This window comes from Pseudochaenichthys georgianus, chromosome 16 (assembly GCF_902827115.2).
Source record: "Pseudochaenichthys georgianus chromosome 16, fPseGeo1.2, whole genome shotgun sequence".
Taxonomy (NCBI): Eukaryota; Metazoa; Chordata; class Actinopteri; order Perciformes; family Channichthyidae; genus Pseudochaenichthys; species Pseudochaenichthys georgianus.
Window position 1 is genome coordinate 2045024 of NC_047518.2, and position 18695 is coordinate 2063718.

The 18695-nt window shown below is 41.1% G+C and overlaps 1 protein-coding gene across 2 annotated transcripts in view; it reads right to left on the reverse strand.

The window, feature by feature from the left end:
* Positions 1 to 18695, reverse strand: part of tsnare1 (T-SNARE Domain Containing 1) — a 341252-nt gene that overhangs the window by 57017 nt on the left and 265540 nt on the right. For both annotated transcript variants that reach the window (XR_011644584.1, XM_034101918.2), the window contains exon 10: positions 12613 to 12695. Coding sequence is in view for 1 of the 2 variants with exons in the window: in XM_034101918.2 (XP_033957809.1) it covers positions 12613 to 12695 (83 nt within the window). In the remaining variant the exon portion in view is untranslated. The remainder of the gene's footprint in view (positions 1 to 12612; positions 12696 to 18695) is intronic.

An 18695-nucleotide genomic window follows, 5' to 3' on the forward strand; every position in this document is an offset into this window, starting at 1 on the left:
GATGTGATGACGTTTAGTTGTCGCATTTAGAAACTTGTTAGCACCCGCTGTTTTTAATAACACTTAGAAGCTTTGAATCTTCTTCAGTGGGGTATTTACTGATGTATTTTACGTTATGAAACAAAAACCCTTTACCTTACTGTATGTTAACCTCTTAAGCCCGAAGGTCCCCCCAGTGGACCCCTCCCACCGTTTTTTTACGAGACTATGTCTCAGGGCTTCTTAACATTTATGAAACTATTAATGTTTCATACCCTTTTAAAGGTAAGAAACTCCGCTAACTGACAATAAGAACAATTGTTAGCTAAAAAAAACACAAGAGTAATACCAAGCCTTTGAATTAGCATTGAGCGAAAAAAATGCTAACTAATGCTAACGCTTTTTACACAGAACTCACGGTAGAAATGCCCTTATTACTATCTTAACTGCACAAACAAGATATACGATTTAAAGCTGAGACTCCACAGATTCCACACATGTAATGTCATCACTGTACAACCTCAAATTCCTGGAGCTATCAGCCAGAAAAGAGAAAGTAAACAACATCCGGTTTCAAAATATTACAATAATTACGTCTTGCCTTTTTTAATTTGTGATCAAAAGTTGTGTTCAACGGAATAAAAATGCCGCTCAAGGTTAATCCAATGTCTTTGTGTCACGTAGACATTTTTACTGATAATCCATCATCATATTTATTTGGGAAATGCCCATCGATTATATTGGATGTAATGGTTAAGAAAAAGGTGTAAATCACCCAAATCGACCAATGGGTTCCAGAGATATGGTCCTGCGTAAAGTATAAAGAATGCCAGCCAGCTTAAGTACATTACGCAGCAGACTTTACTTACTGTTTACTACGTAAGGAAGCAGGAATTGCAGGACCCAGAGCGCACGGAGCACAGAGCGGACAGCAGATAACGGAATTGCAGTTTTATTGCTTATAGATTATCAGAACATTTCAATCATACATCAGAGTGGAATAGCGGGGCCCAGTACGTGAACTCACCTCGCAGGTGCACACCAGGCTTGGATTTTCGTAATTTTAGGGGCAAGGCCATTTGGCCTTTGGTGTCACACATTTTTTCAGGGCACAAAGGCCACATGCCAGGGCACAAAGGACATTGAGGGAAACATTTGGATTTGGAGCTTACAAATAAATAACTTCACTTTCTGATAAGAAAAACACACGAATGACATGGAAAACCGATCACTTTTTTAATATCAATAATGTCAAACATTATATCATCATAGGCCTATGCCTCCTTAGTCTTACCGTATATAAAATGAAATACTCTACTTTGAATAATTAGTGTTTGGTATGTTTTCCATCTACTACTTCTCCCATTCACAAATAAAAAATCTAAAAATATAAAATTCTATTAATATGAAACAAATATATTCCATTTCAGAGCAGAAGAAACAGCCTTCAAGGGTGTGTGGTCTAGCATTACTATACGTGTGGGGACTGGCTTCCTTTATGTAGACAAATTGAAGGTCCCCATGAGGGGAATCATTAGTTGTAGGGTGAAGACTTGGTTAGGGTTAGGATTAGGATTAGGTTAAGGGTTAGGGTTAGGCATGTGTTGGTTATGGTTAAGGTTAGGATAAGTCTCTAGGAAATGCATGTAAGTCAATGTAATGTCCCCTGAAGTGATGTATACATGGTGTGTGTGTGTGTGTGTGTGTGTGTGTGTGTGTGTGTGTGTGTGTGTGTGTGTGTGTGTGTGTGTGTGTGTGTGAGAGAGTCTCTTAAATCAACTCCTCACAGCTCCTCATATCTGTTCAGAAACTTGACAAAAGTTAAACATGTACAAACCACAGACTGTCTGTGTCATGGTGAATACAGTCGCTGGTGACTGCTCAAACATTTAGGGTTTCCCATTAATCTACCGGGCGCTACAGTTGAATTTTCTACTGTAACAATCCCCACGCATATACACAGTGTACCCGCGACTGTTACAATGAAGGCTCGATAATCAGCTCACGGCATATAGGTGTAAACAGGGGTCAAGTGCTATTTTTTACAGGTGGTGTGTGGACCTCACATAGGGGGGCAAGCTCCCCTGGGAAGATTTATTTTTAAATATTGAAGTTAAAAGCATCAATCTGGTGCACTTTGAGAGCAACATGAAGAGATCTATGGATACATCTCTCAACATCCATATGGAACTGTTAACAGATTTACTATTTCTTTATGGATATTTTACAAATCACCCTTTTAAACTTTATTCTTTTTTTACTGTCATATAGTATTTCATACCTGTTTTTATTTTATTTTTTTATAACTATAATGATCATATAAACGTGTGCCTCGGAAATAATTGTTTACATTAATGGTGACCAAAACGTTTGAGACCCACTGAGATAACACTGAGAGAGTCCTTTAGTTCACTGTCTCTCAGTCTGACAGGAGAGGACTCTCCTCCACCTCCTTATATCTGTTAGCGTAGCTCGCTAGCACCAGAAGCTAACGGTACGTCCACACAGCAGCTTTAGACAAATCGTCAACCGCTTCCAACGCTTCTCTGCCCGTTGACTTTGAATGGGGATGACGTCACTTTGCCTCGCTTTTCGCCGAACTGCATTGTGGGGGAGCGAAGCGAAGATTTCCAGGATTTTCAGGATTCAAAAGTTGAGCAATGTTCAACTTTTGAAGCTGAGCTGGAAGCGTCAGCCAATCAAACACGTTTATGCAAATCTGACAGTAGAAGCGCTAGCCAATCAAACCGCGTGTAAGCAGGGAGAACCAGACCGCAGTTCATTTCCTCATATTCCAAACGAGAAATTACGGTAGCAAATCACCCGGTTCTTTACGACCAGAACTATTAACGGGATACAAACCGGAGGAACCAGGCATGGAGGGAGGTGGCAGAGGCAGTGGGTGAAACTGGTAGGTTTTCGCCTGTTTGGGGAGTTTATATATATATTAGGGCTGTCGAACGATTTAATCAGATTAATCACAGCTTAAAAATGAATCACCATTCGAACTATGTCCAAAATATGCCATTTATTTATGTATATTGTTGTGGGAATGGAAAGATAAATGAAAGAAGGCGGATATATCCATTTAACATACAGTATCTATGTTTATTATAACATTTTTCTGCGTGTCAAAATGAAAGACAACCCACACACCTATCAATCATCAAACCGTGGGGTCTTAATTCATATTTCTATCAATGGGGGAGTACTTCAGGAAAGTCGACAGAGGGGGGGGGGGGCGCTAGTGGAGTACTTCGTGACCACAGAGTGTGAACGTTGTGATCAGCTGTTTTAGCGCAGTTCTCCAGTGAAGGGGGGGAGTCTCCCTCCGCAGCCGGCGTAGTTTTGGCACAGTTCCGTTGTACAGACCGACGTTAACAGCAGCCCTGTCTGTGCACACGGAGACCGACTCTGTCGTCCGGTGATCTAACCGCCTTCTGGAAAAGCTTCACAAGTACGTCGGTACGCAAATGCGCTTTGTGACACAAGTGACGGTACGCATTTCAGATTACGCACATACCCTGCGTAGCAGTTATGTGCACACCTATACTACAGCAAAAGTATTCTCCGTCGGGACTTCCTGCAACAACACCACGGCGTTATCAAAGATGTTCTATTGAGAAGACGATCACTACGTGACAAAAGTTTTCAAAACCGTTTCTGGTCTTCGGTATTTCCAGACAAGTGGCTACTGAAATCAATCTTACTAACTGCTGTCTGTGCAATTTACTCCGCGCGAGTTGGCAGACTTTATTTTGCTTACTTTAACATCATTTTTCATGGTGGGGCTAAGCCATTTCTTGGTATGGGTGTAGCCTACCCCAGCCATACCCTGGCGCTGCCACTGGTGGCACGTATGGGGCGGCCATTCTGCACATGCGTTAAATGCGTTAAATATTTTAACGCAATTAATTCAAAAAAATAATTCCCGCCGTTAACGAGATAATTTTGACAGCACTAATATATATATAATATATTGCTCGCATAAAATCCCCGGGGTTTTTTGCTTTGTATGTCGGGGGCGGGAGATTCATGTGATTGGTTGTTGGTCGCGTTGCTCGCAAAAAATCCCCAAGCTTTCAGACACGCCCAGCTCCAAGATTTTTGAAAAGCTGCTGTGTGGACCGTAACAACAACGATAACAACAATCGACAACGATCTCCAGTACCGGTGCGCTCTCTCTCTCGCCCGCGCACACAAAAACAGAGTCGAGCTTTAATGAAACAGAGACCCAGACGTAATAGTACTGTACTGCATCATATTATTTTCTAATCACTACTTTTTAAAATTATGATTTTTGTTTTTGTTATCTTTTAATTCCCCTGGCATGCCTCTGCGCCCCCACTTTGAGAACCACTGCCTTAGACCCTCACATCGTACAAGGAAACACTTCCAGAGAAAACCCACAGTTTAAAGGGAACATGGGAGAAACCTCAGGGAGAGGAGGGATCCCTCTCCCAGGACGGACAGACGTGCAATAGATGCCGTGTGCAAATCAACATTTTAAGTAATCTCTGAGATCATGGCAAAAATACTAAAGCATCTTTCAGTATTATACAAATAATACAAATACATCTTAGTTTAAAAGTATTGCATGATTTTCCTTCGTTCAGTGTGATTTTTGTACATAAAAGTCTTGCTTTTAAAAGCTTCATTTTCAAGAAATTCCATAAGTCCATGCATTATGAAGGTGAGCAGTCCTAGTCCAAAGCTAGAAAGGCAGAGAATAGAGGAGGTAGAGAAGAGGAGAGCATGCATGGCTTGTTCACCTTTCTTTTTTCAATATTTCTAAGGCCCTATGAGACATTCAACAACCATAAACAGTTTTAAAAACATTTATTTCTCCAAGTATGAATGCATAAAAGCTGCATCATACTTAAAGCTAATAGGACTGCCATAAAATCAAGTATGCATCTCATCCCCACCTCCCTGACATGGAATGTGGGAGAAAAACGACTTACCTTGTGTGACATGAGAAATATCCTCATACTACAATAATGCATGCAATGATAATGGCCATAATATTATTTTCCCTTTATCGCATCTGGTCATGAACATTGGAAGACCATAAAATAAATAATGCTTATAGCGGAACTGCCTCACTTGTAATCGGCTTATTTTTTACATAAAACTCAGAGTCCCATGCACTCAGCCTGATAATGATATTTAAGAGGAGCAGCAAATAAACAGAGACTTCACGGCCAATCCTGGCATCCTGGGAGGAAGCCCTTTGACGACCATTGTCATAAATGGAACAAAAAAACTCTCAGCAGCATCAGCAAATGTGTTTTATTAAAGATTGTCATTTTGTTATAATGGTTGATCACAAATGTTGCTAGTTTCTGACCTCAGCAAAGTACAGAAACAGAAACTCAGACTGAACAATTATATCAGACGGCGGAAACCAATGCAACCCCACCATGATTCTGTACTGAACATCTTCCATGCCAAGTCTTGCTACAACATTGGAAGTGCATGACGGATTCTAAACACTACATGCATGCATCATCTAAAACAACAGATGGAAAGTCTTTCATGACCTCACTACAATATCTACAGGAATCAGGGTCACGAAGAAGAATTCCTACTGAATTATATTATTTCAAATGTTTTTTAAATAAAGTTGCCAAATTAAGACTTTTGTTCTCTAATGCCAAACGGCAATGATATAAATGACTGGTGTTTACCAAATCCAAAAACATCCAAGTTTAAACAGAATATTTAGTGTATAACGAGGTGTGGAAGAAACCAGTGGTGGAATTTAATAAAAAGGTGCGTTCACATCGGACGAGATTTTTCCGCAAAGACGCATTAAGACGCTGGCAGCGACAGTTACATTTTTCGCTGCTTTATTTATGTCTGTATGACGTTGTTGTGAGTGTGGACGGAGCAGCTATAGCAGTAGCTTAGCTTAGCCTGATCTATCAGTGGCCTATCCTACGAAGCCAGTCCAACAGACCCTGATATATTTGAGTTATCTGGCTTAACTAACCCTAACAAAACAATCTCGCTAAACTATCCAACGACGCTGGTTATGAACTCGGTAAATCAACCCAGGGTTTCGGGCTGAGAGCGCGTTCACGTGAAAGGGGCGGGGTTAGCAACATTCGACCAATCACAAAAAGTGACAAGCTTAAAGGTCGCATGTCATGGCCATTTCCACTGATCATAATTCCATTGTTGAGGTCTACTAGAATAGATGTATACTGTGCAATTTTCCAAACTCACATTGGTTTCTCACAGCATCTCTGTAAAGTATGTGTATTCACTCTCTCCACTAAACGGCTCGTTGCAGCTCTTGCCCCCCCCCCCTCCCTGTGAGCCCAGTGTGCTCCGATTGGTCGGGACCAGTCAGGACGTTGTGAATCGCGCTGAGCTCCGTGGAGGTGTGATTTCCTTGTTTAGCGATACACAGCGAAACACAGCCAAACTCACCCTGAGCACACACAAAGTCACAGCCGAAGTAAAAACAATAAGTGTGGCTTGATATTGAGTAAGAAACAGGTTGATAAACGCTGTGAGAATGGGTCTGCAGAGAGAATTTTGCCGCGATCCCAACTGTCTGTTATCAGCCTGCAGCCAGGGAGGAGAAATCAGCAGAGCTGCTTACACTAGTGTGTGAGGAAGTCCGTGGATTGGTCAATTTGGACCAATCAGCGGGGGCTTAACGTAACGGCTCCGCGGACGTAACGTAATGGCTCCACGGATTGGTCCATTTCGTTCCGGGGACGACATGACACCATGATGTACCCGGAAGAATCAAATGGACAGTGACGTATCTCCAACGAGGCGTTTTGGGGAGGTATTTTCTGTTTTAGAGTTTTACTCGCTACAGGGTGTACTTTGAGGGTTTTGACTCTTCACACCGTTTACATGCAGAAAAACCTTCATAACACACAAGGGGACGGGTGATAACCGGAAAAGCATGACATGTCACCTTTAATGACAGCGCAGCGTCATACTTCATGAATGAAGATTAAACTATCATGTTAGACAAATATGAAGAAGTTGAACTTTAACCATCCATGACTTAAACAGATAAACCAGGATAAAAGCAACATAGCTGCACCTGCAAGGTGAACACAGAACAGCTAGTAAAAAGAAAACAACTGAGTGTTTGAATGCGTACATTAACAGTTGTATGATATCACTGCCCCATCAAAGACACGAGTGGATCTGACTTGAATTACATTTGACTTGAGTGTTTCGTCAATTTAATGTGCTGTTTTAAAAAATACTGAAGTGCTGCACGGTCAGACGCGGCACATAAGAAGCTGACACAGATAAGGAATATATATATCAATATATGATGATATATGAAATATATGATATATTATGATCATGTTATTATTATTACATTGCATTTAGCTGACGCTTTTATCCAAAGCGACTTACAATAAGTACGTGATAGGATGTGATTGATGACGTGATATCAATGATAAGTAGGACACGTCTGCGTTTTTCCTGCAGTTTAAACTATATTTCCTTTATCATGTAATATTACTTGGTTGCTTTAAACTCCACACACTGAGCTCTGATTGGTCAGCAGGCAGTGCTTTCACTGAGTTGATCTCTTATCTGGAACATAACTGGAGCAGGTTATGTGTTCAGCATAAGTTACCATGGAGATCTACCCCGGTAAGAAGTGAACCAGCGCCGGAAACCCAGAGTTTACCCTGAAGTTACCTCACTAACCGCAAATCCTGCTTCTAGTACAGGGCACAGATCTCCATTCAGAAAACACACATTTAACTACAAAAAAAGACTAAATGTATCTGACACTTTTTGTTACATTTTACTTAAATACATATTTACTACTAGTTTACTTTAAAAAATGTGCTCCATATTGACAAATAACAACATTAACATATATATTATATGTATTTTTACACTTGTATTTTTAAGTTTATGCATACCCTTCAGTGAGCAGATTTGATTATATATTATTTTAATTATGATGGCCGACAATGTTCAACTAAAATGTGAAAAAAGACTTTCAGATACTAAACTATTTGATATAAAAAAGTGTTTTACTTCACCAAGAGATATCCAAGAGATGGAGCAAGCCATACTGTAGGAAGAGAAACCTAGGACTTGGGCAAGTCATTGACTTCATGCCTTCCTGCAAAATCTCCCCCCTGAATGTTTTTTTCAAGTACCCCATTCCTCAGCAAGGCAAGTTCATATTCTCCATGCGGCCTACCATGCAGAAAACAATGGTCCTTTAACCACACATGGAGCGATACACATTCACACGCACTCACAACTCAGCAGGTTGGGGTTCAGATTGTTTTACAAGCACACTTCAACATGATGCGAACAAAAACAACAGACCGTTGGTTTGGTGGACCACCACTCTACCTCCAGAGCACAAAGCTCTTAAAAAACCCAAATCTGTTAGGGTTTGAAGTTACATAATCAGGACACAACTACAATACATGGGTTGCTAGCAAAAACCATCATGCACGGTGCAGTTGAGGGAACAAGAGCTGCAGGAAGGCCAAGGCTGACGGACATAAAGAGGTGGGCGGGAAATGCACGAGACTGGCAGACGAGACAGGTGGTGATGTCATCAAAGTGCCCCAATGGCCCTCTGGAAACAGCAGTGACCTGCATGATGTGTGGCTTATTCAATTTCCAATGCTTGCGTTCTTGGGTGTATTGAACACCCAGATGGCGTGTAGGCCCTATGGCCCTGTATATTTGAAGTCAAGGTTTTCTGTCCTCTTCAACACGCTCAGGCCAGCTGTGGCTGAGGGGGGAGAGCCAGACGAGTGTCCCTGATATCAACTTGGGCAACTTCAAACATTGTTATTTCCCCTCCATATCCTTCAAAGTAGCATAACAAGTCTGTAGGGAGCGGGGAAAGGGTGATTAAGCAGTAAGCCAGTTTCCCTACAACCTGTCAGCGTTAGCCCATCCCCCTGTCCGAGTGCAGTGATCAGTCAGAGCTTTAACACTGTGATTAGGTTATTCTTTTTCATTATCTCATTTGTCCAAAGGGCAGCAATTTGTATGCGTCTGTGTGGATGAGTCAATCATCTGTCTACCGATTCATTCACAAGCCATCGTCCTTTCCTTCCTTCTTTTCCTTCTGCTCTTTCTTTCTTTTTCCTGCCACGATCACAATAGCTAGCACTCTATATTATCTTCAATTAAGCCGGAGGAAAACTGTGTTACATTGATTTTTTGGAGACTCAGCAGGATGTAGTTGCTCAACCAGAAATCAATTCAGCTTTGAAGATGGATGGACTTCTGCATCCTAACAATAATATCAGCATGGAACCTCCCCGAATCAATTCAATGATGACCTCAGTTATTTTGTCGTTTCTTCAAAGCGTGGAATTGCTACAGCTTTTGTTCACTCAATGGCTAGAACATCTGTGTGTTATTGGTAATTATAAACCGTCTTGTGCTGCAATCAACAATTAGTTTGTGGTCCGCTGAACACAGATGAGGTCATAAAACATAATCGCAACTAGCGAAACTTGCAGTAAGGAGTTATCTTCCCCCGGATAATGGATTATAGATTCAATTTATTTTCAGTGTAAACTGAGCAGACAGGGCGGGGTGCGAAAAGAAAATGACACCCGCTTTTAATTGACCATTGGTGGAGCGGTGCAGTGGAGCATGTCGAGCAGCATCAAGGAGTGTTCAAGGCTACGTCAGTGAGACCTGCTGCAAAGTGTTCATCGACATGTGTTCGCTGTTGATGTGCATCACCGCCCCCGAACAACGGAGAGACAGCATCTAATGTTCTGAACTCAACTCAATAGCAGATCAGCAGGCTTTGCAGACACACATGGTTTAAACACACAAAACATTGTTTCAAATCATAGTGACAAAAGTGTGAAGCGAGATGTTGACCAAAACACTAGAAAACACTTTTTTTTACAACATAGTGACATCACTATATAACACTTAGCCTTCCATTGGCTAGCGCCCCAACAGATTGTATATGAAAGGCTATGGGGCGGGACATCTCTACTCTGTTGACCAATCACAACAGCGCAGACTGGGCTCTGGTTTCAGACAGAGGGTGAAAAGAGGTGCTGCAGCACAGGCAGTGTGAGAAAATATGAATATAAACTGTCTGCCTGCCTGCCTGCATGTCTGTATGCCTGCCTGCCTGCCTGTCTGTCTGTCTGCCTGCATGCCTGCCTGCCTGCCTGCCTGCCTGCCTGCCTGCCTGCCTGCCTGCCTGCCTGTCTGTCTGTCTGCATGCCTGCCTGCCTGCATGCCTGCCTGCCTGCCTGCATGTCTGCCTGCCTGCATGTCTGCCTGCCTGCCTGCCTGCCTGCCTGCCTGTCTGTCTGTCTGTCTGCATGTCTGCCTGCCTGCCTGCATGTCTGCCTGCCTGCCTGCCTGTCTGTCTGTCTGTCTGTCCTTTCAGCTGCTGCTCTGCCTCTGTTCAGACAGCAGCTGTGCTGATTGGAGGAGAGCTAAATTGTGAGCTCGGTCACGGCTCAGCTCTCCTTGAGATAATGCAATGTCAATTAATGGGAAAGCAGCTGCCATTCGCTCATTTGTCCATTCAGCAGTAGAGCAGCAGCATGGGGGACGGACAGAGCTGCAGTGACTCTGGACACCGCCCAGCAGACGCTCATATTGAACTGCTGCTGATATCATGATGAAAGTCCATGCAGAGACACACTTTATTGTATCTGAATATCAAGTTGGTATCAGATTAAAATCCCCAGAACTGTTTAGATATGACTGACTACTTTCACTGCCATGTTTCTACAGATATAACTAAAACACTGAAAAAACTGAAACGTTGACTTTAATTAAATGTATTATGTCAACAAATTAGGTTAGTTGAAAGCAACAATATTAAGTTTAAATAGAAAATAATAGGTTCAACTTTATACTGTTGCTTTCAACTAACCTAATACAATGATGTGAACCCTGTTGACATATTACATTTAATTAAAGTCAACGTTTTTTCAGTGCAGTCTAAAATCCCAACAATAAATAAATGGTTGTCGAAAGGTGCAGCAAGTAGAGAGTTCAGGTGCGGTGCTGAAGCTCTGGAACCCATGTTAGAAATCAGCGACCAATGTAACGGAAAAACAACTAAAGAAAAACTAAATAGTAATAATAATAAAATGTGTGATTTCTGTTTGATTCCAATCGCTTCTTATAGTCAAAATCAGCAAATTTGCCGAGCTCCGCTACAACTACGGGTAGCGATGAGAAGTGAGGCAGGGACGAGCTCTGCCTCTCGTAAGCCCACAGTAACTTGCTGGAGCGCGGGCATTAATTTAGCGCAGGCACTTATTTTGTGAGCGCGCTCCAGCCAGTTACTGTGGGGTGAGGTGAGGCACAGAGGAGCTCTGCCTCACCTCAGAATGCGTCACCCCACAGAAACTGGCCCTAAGCGCATGCCTGCACCATCTCACTGTATGTCACCAATGTAATGTTTGTAGATCCCTTTATTACATTTATCCTCGCCATCCATAGTCTCTAAATAACTTATTTCACGTATATATGATATTTAGGCTCGCTGGTCTCATCATACTAACGGCAATGAAAAAAACACCAGGGGAGGCAGCCATAACCTTTGCCGCACTGAAGGGGGCGCAAGTGAGCCCACAGGTTCTTGTTGCTACTGTTATTCTACGCAGAGATGGTAGACGCAAACAACAAACTAGACTTTTGAAACTACAGGAAGATAAGGAGGACTTTTACAAAACAGTAATGGAGATTGTTGTCCAGAAGGAGAGCATGGACTTCATCTTCAAGTCAAGGTAAGACCACAATTGTAATGAACATGGGATCTTACTAAGAAAGAACAATCCAATATTTAGATTGTGGGTATCCTCTTGTTGAACGGTCTGTTTAAAATGAATCGAAGCATCAGACTAAAAGGGCTTTTGAAAATAACAGAATATTTCGATTAAGGTCAAAATATAATATTTGTAAATCTGACTCTGAAAGAGTCCGTGCCTCACCAGCACGTCACTGTTAGAAATGCTGGATCCTTTATTAACTCAGTGACACTTAAGTCAATACATTATTTACCATAGCCAGGGGCCCACACAGCAGAGCCACTCTGAGCTCTGGCCGACTGAGATAGTCCCAGACAGAATGGCACATATTTCCTTGAAAAGAAAGAGCGAAGGCAGACCCCTGGGCATCTCTTCAAATGTCCTTCCAGTGTGTGCTGTGAAGTGGAAATTACAGCCACACCATAAAGCTACAGAGAAAAACATTTTCTATTTAATTTCTGTGTGAAGTTGTTGCCTATTAATACATGTTCCTTTGTAAGTCAATACACTTGTTGGATACAATTGCAAATGTATACAAATATTATCTCTGTAGAAGCCTAGCTTAGGGAATTGTAATGTGTTTGTGTGTTTTTCTATAAGACCCAAGGCAAGTTTTGTTTTCTGTATTTACGTACAATTAATTTAACTGAAGGCAAAAGCTAGTAAAGTATGACATGGAATGACATCATCTCTGTTATTATGCTAGTGTGGGGGAGTGATAAAGCTGTGTACTCTAGTTAGCAAAGTCCCTGTTTGCATGGCTGATCAGGCTAAGCTTCTTGTGACTGCATTACAAAGCAAAAGCTCAGTCAAGTACAAACAGATCAAAGTGAATGCAGTAAGGGGTGTGTCACTGTACCTGGTATTGGTTGGCCTTCGCAAGCTCCTGATTGGCGGATTCCACGTTGGATGATGCAGTCTGGATGTAATCTTCAATGCTGTCTGAAGAAACAAGGAGCGGATAGATTGTTAATGGCTTTTTCACCTACATACGCACAACAAAAGGTAGCTTATGTAATGTTGTAATTTTTTATTGTAAAAATTAACACACATGTTGCCTTTCACCTTATAATACCTCTGTGGAAAAACGCACTTTATCTAATGTTGGTTCAGTTTATTGGTTTAGGATTTAATTTTGTAGCAAGGGTTGGAGAAGAAATTGCTTTACTTTCATTTGAAGAAATATACAAAACGTACTCCTGGGATTATGTATACACATGTAAAAAAAAGGCTAAATATAAGCAGCATAGGCCAACATGACTTTTAGTATTTTTAAGCTCCAAAAAAACATACAATTCCCATTCTGTCTTTGAACCCCCCCTAAATAACCACCAACTTCTTTATATCTTCCTTTATATCTAGCTGGTAACACGTATGTTCTGTTATAAATGTGTCGCCCCAAGCCAAAGCCGAAATGGCTGCTGTTACTATTGATTGACAAACTATCTGGCTCACTGGTTTCCAGATATGGTTGGGGAGCACATGGAGTACCTCACAATCTTATTCACTGAATCAAATGGTTGTCTGTGTAGATGTCTCAAGCATTCCCAATGTTGACACAAATGGGTCCCCATTTTCCTTCAACCAATGGGAAAAATATAGGGAAAGAAGACTAACATTTACTCTTTCAGAAGATAATGTCATTTCATTCAGCTGAAGCTATTCTGCAAAGCGACATACAATAAACACAACTACTTAATACAAACTCAGAACCGAAACCTGCAGGTACATTCGATTCAAATCAACCGAACCATTGTAAGGGATGATGCACTATTAAAATAGGCTTGCTCTTTTAAGTACTACAACATTATTTATTTTTTTGTGTGAGGTTTATTGGCCAATGTGCATTCGAAATGTGTATTTTCAGTCTGCACTGAAAGACGTGTAGACTTTCTGCTGTCCTGATATCAGTGGGGAGCTCGTCTGTTTGAGCCAACAGGTGTGTTTTACTTGAGATGTTTCGGGGTCTAGGGTGAACAGGTCTCCTGCTTTGTGCAAGACTGCACAACGTTTTTATCATCTGTCCCGCACGGTTAGCCGATGTTCCGCATTTGATTGACAGTTGCCCGTCTAAAACTTGGCTTGTATCCAAGGCTGTTTAGAAAACAAGAGAGGATTATCACCATTACCTCAGTCAGATGTCAATCAATTATCAAAGAAATGTATTTACTAATGGGTGGAGGGCGATTCCCAGAATGTTTTTGTGAATTGTTCCAGAACAAATGTTTTCAATCGCGCATGGAGGTGATTAAGCAACATTACATGTGAAACTCACAAGAAATGCTCATAAAGAAAATATCAATCTACGGATACATTGCTTATGAAACCAAAAGAAGATACCCAAATGTCCAAACTGTGAAGCACTCGCAGACAGACAGGTCACCAGTCTGTGGTAGTGAGCTTGCTTCGGTCATCTTTCCAGACTCAGAGCTTGCAAGAAAATATGGAAATGTTTACGTTGTTCTGGATGTAGGAAGGACCGGATCCTTTAACAACACCAAACGTACTCTTCTCCAAACTTTGTCTCAAACTTTTCGTATCATCTTGAAGGTCACCTATTATGCAAAATCCACTTTGTCATGTCTTATATGACACATAATCATGTGTCCCCTCTGTGTGAAGAGATTCTGAAAGTTTCAGGAAAAAATATTCTCTCATTTTTTGTCCTGATCCATTTATTAAAAATTAATCTTACCTCTTTCTAATCTACACACATACAAGTATTTAACTGAAGTTACACAACAGTGTTGTTGATACAGAGTTGGAATTTATCCACACGTCACTACAGTGGGTAATGTTTAAGAAACATTGAACAGTGCTGCCACATATGACACAGGGAAAAAAGAAAAGACTCTGAACCCGTTCTTTGCCATTATATAAAAATAGTGTTGCTACAAAAGTATAAATGAGGCTTACTAATAAGACAACTCAGATCTGAAGCTACTCAGGAATCTGCTGCCAACGTGCAATAAAAGAGACAAAATTAATATAATCAAACCCTTTTTTGTTGCATTTTAGTCGAGTATAAAAAGAAATGCCTTTAAAATAGGATGCAAGCAACACTAGTTTCTTAACCTGAATTGATAATAGACTATAATCAATTTAAGTTTGCATTCTTATACCATTTTGTACAATAAATATAATGAATAAGTTCAAACAAACTAAAACTTACAGATGATTAATAACGGTATCTAACTTAAGATTTTATTATATCAAAAACCTGTTGAAATGCTTCTGTTATTTTTTACTGTCCCCAAAAAGCGCGTCGCAGCCTCCAGGAATGCTTCTTTCACAACTTCGCCGTCTTTGAAAGACTTCATGTATTTCTCAAGAACGTGACTGACACGATAAGATGCTCTGGTAGCAGCCTTGCTCTTGTTGTTGGGCCTGGTGGAAATGGACTGCTGTGCATTTAGCTGTCCTCTCAGGCCCCTCCCCTTTTGGAGCGTAGGGCAGAATTGGGAGGGAATTCCGTCTCGTAGCGTTTGTGCACTGTTTTGAAATGCCGCTCCTAAATGACCCTTCTTCGATAAAGCCACGCTCGCATTGCAGATGAGACAGAGACTTTGAATTGGAATAGATACAAAAAGAATCATCCTCCCACTCGGAGTGAAAATTATATATTTTGGGCTTTTTTGCTTCTGCCATAATTGCGGTCTTGTGTGTGTGCGGACTGTCACTCCTGTTGACACGGACAACAGGCTTGTTTGAGACAAGCAAGACCTGCGCAGACCTGCGCAGTTGCGATCAACGTCTTGCTAGTGCGTTGCATGATGGTTAGTCATTTTGTCCGACTTGCTCTGGAGGCTCGCCCACATGAGACTTTGAAATCTCGCGGGACAAAGACGCCCGCAGCCTTGAGAGCGAGGCGAGGCGAGTTGGCGCACTTGCTCTCCACGAGCTGCGGAAGCGAAATGCTTGATGGGAAACGGCTCGCTGGTATCTCGAGCTGAGCGCTCATTGGTGGTTTTACCACGTGCTGCTGATGAAACTCTCCATTGGCTGGCAAAAGTTTGTTGTTGTTTTGTGTCAGTTTTACGTCGCCACATCCATTCCCATTTTTCATCATTGTTCCACAATGTTTATCATCATGAAATTAATATCTATATATTTTATACTATACTGCTTACCGTTTTCATACTTTATATATCTTAGCATATTCATACACACTGTTCATACTGCTCACAGGCTGATATCTAGTGTATTCATACACACTGTTCATACTGCTCACAGGCTGATATCTAGTGTATTCATACACACTGTTCATACTGCTCACAGGCTGATATCTAGTGTATTCATACACACTGTTCATACTGCTCTCAGGCTGATATCTAGTGTATTCATACACACTGTTCATACTGCTCACAGGCTGATATCTAGTGTATTCATACACACTGTTCATACTGCTCACAGGCTGATATCTAGTGTATTCATACACACTGTTCATACTGCTCACAGGCTGATATCTAGTGTATTCATACACACTGTTCATACTGCTCACAGGCTGATATCTAGTGTATTCATACCCCACTGTTTATTCATCATTCAATTCATTCTATATGTTATTCTGTAGATTGTGTACATTACTTTCCACTTCACTGCTTGTTGCACCTGGTTAGAAGCTAAACTGCATTTCGTTCTCTCAGTACCTGTAATCTGTGCAATAACAATAAAGTTGAATCTAATCTTGAGCAGGAACAAATGTATTTACTTAGTACATATCTGACATTAACGATTAAACACATGTGTGCATTCTTTATAAATGCAAACCGAGTCAAGCCGACTCCGGAGGTGGCGGTATGCACCTTAAAGTTGTTTGCAATCCGCCAAAAAACCGAGAGAAGAAGAAAAAGATGAAGAAGCCGACTCCGAGCTGTCCGACTTCAGGCGAGCTTTTTGAGACCTCCCCCGGCTGCGATCGGCTACTCTCGTCTACTTTCGAGGCGAGCCGCAACGCCTCTCAAACAAGCCTAGTGTCAGCGAAATAGTGCCCACTGCCCACCAACCACGCCCCCACACATGGGGTCACGCCGGCCAATCACAAAGCTTTGGTGCGTTCAAGTGCATTATTCTGGCACGGGAAGATTATGTTATAGGACATTAACGATAAAACAGAATATTGTTGTTCTATTTTTAGACACATCTCGCGATCGACTGGGAATCGACTGGTTGGGCACCCCTGCTTTATACTGTTACCATGCAGCCTTGACAACACATTACTTGACAGCTCCCAGCCGTCTGTGTTACCAAGGACTACTGGTCCAATAGTTAACACTGATAAAACAGCATGGCCTCCTTTAAAGGCTGTCAATACACAGAAGTTAATGGGATGAGACGGAACATGTTTAATGAACTGGACAGTACAAAATATGTGTTATCACCACATTATTACCCTCATATATTTACAACTGGCCAATAACAGTGAGAGTGCTATTGATTTTGTTGGTGTTGTGAGAGTGGAAAGGCTGCAGCCAGTTCAGAGCTGTGGGTAAAGACTCAGTGTTTCATGTTGTGATGGCCTCTGATAATTACTGCACCACTTGTAGCGATTACCTTTAGAATTTAAAAAGAGCATGAGGTTAGGTGAACACATTGAGCCGATTGAGTTGAGAAGGCAAAGGAACACATGTTCAGACTCACCAACTAAGATCAGAGTAATATATATTTTTTGCTAAGTAGGATAATATCCACATATTAACAGAAAACAGACTAAAAGGGTAAAAAGTAAAATGGCTACCTTAATTTTTAAGATGTGTAAAAGCTTAAAAACGAAGGTTACTGCAACTCCCAATCCAATCAGCTGCAGCTAAGTAATACATATTAGCATGCTCAAATGGTGAACATGTCAGACATTAAAACCTCTCAGTTTGTGCATGTTAGCATTGTCCTAATGACCAGGGTGTTGTGGTGATGTGAGCATGTTGGTTAGTGCCTCAGTAGAGCCTTATAAACCCACCAACATTAGCTATAACACATAGCATGATATATTCAATGACAATCTGTGTTCAAAATGATCGTTACTTTGCAAAAACTCAAACCATTCATTAAGTGTTGGCTGTTCAGTAGTTAAGGATCCATTCACTTTTCCTGAGGGTATTCATGGTCCCCAGGTGATGATTCCTTTTGTGATAATGCCTAGAATATTTCGACCATCAGGAAAACCTGACACTTTTATTGATGTGACATTGAGTTTACTCATAATTAAAGTCATAGGTCTGGTTTTCATTCATTGAACACCCAGGTGAAACACCTTTTTTGTTAGGAAATATGAATTCAAACTAAATCAAAATACCATAACAACCAATATAATATATGATAGAAACAAGCACAGAGCATGTCTATTCTTGATATCTTATCATCCACAAAAAGAATGCAGTTCTGATGTCTACACATGGATACATATTTAGCACCACTTTTGTTTAGTAGGGTGCCAAAGTTAGTGTCTGCTTTCTCAACAGACCTTGTTGATTACATATTTAGACTCACAGGCTTTCATTTAGTGTGTCCTTCCTTCTTGAGCCTTTTCATTTATTTGGGTTATCTGCAGCTTTTGCTACAAACGCCTCTGTTACGACCCTGGGTCGTAAGGTCATTTGTGTTCAGGTTATTTATTTGTACCCGTAGGTAGATTCTGTTTGCAGAGAAAAAGACAAGGGTTCCATCCTGACACTAAAAACAAACACAAACAGACACATCTCTAATAAAAGTACAAGTATACCCAGCTCAACCAAATCTCAAAATATTTAAAAAACATTTTAAGAAGGAAAACAACCATGGACATTCAAAATTCACAATTAAATACATAAATAAAAATAGGCATCTGTGTGATGCTCCTATGATGTGTTAATTAGTGCAATAGCTGCTGGAATAAAACTGTTTTCATATCGCTTCGTTCTACTCCTTGGGACAAGTAACCTCCGGCCCGAAGGAAGAAGCTTGAAT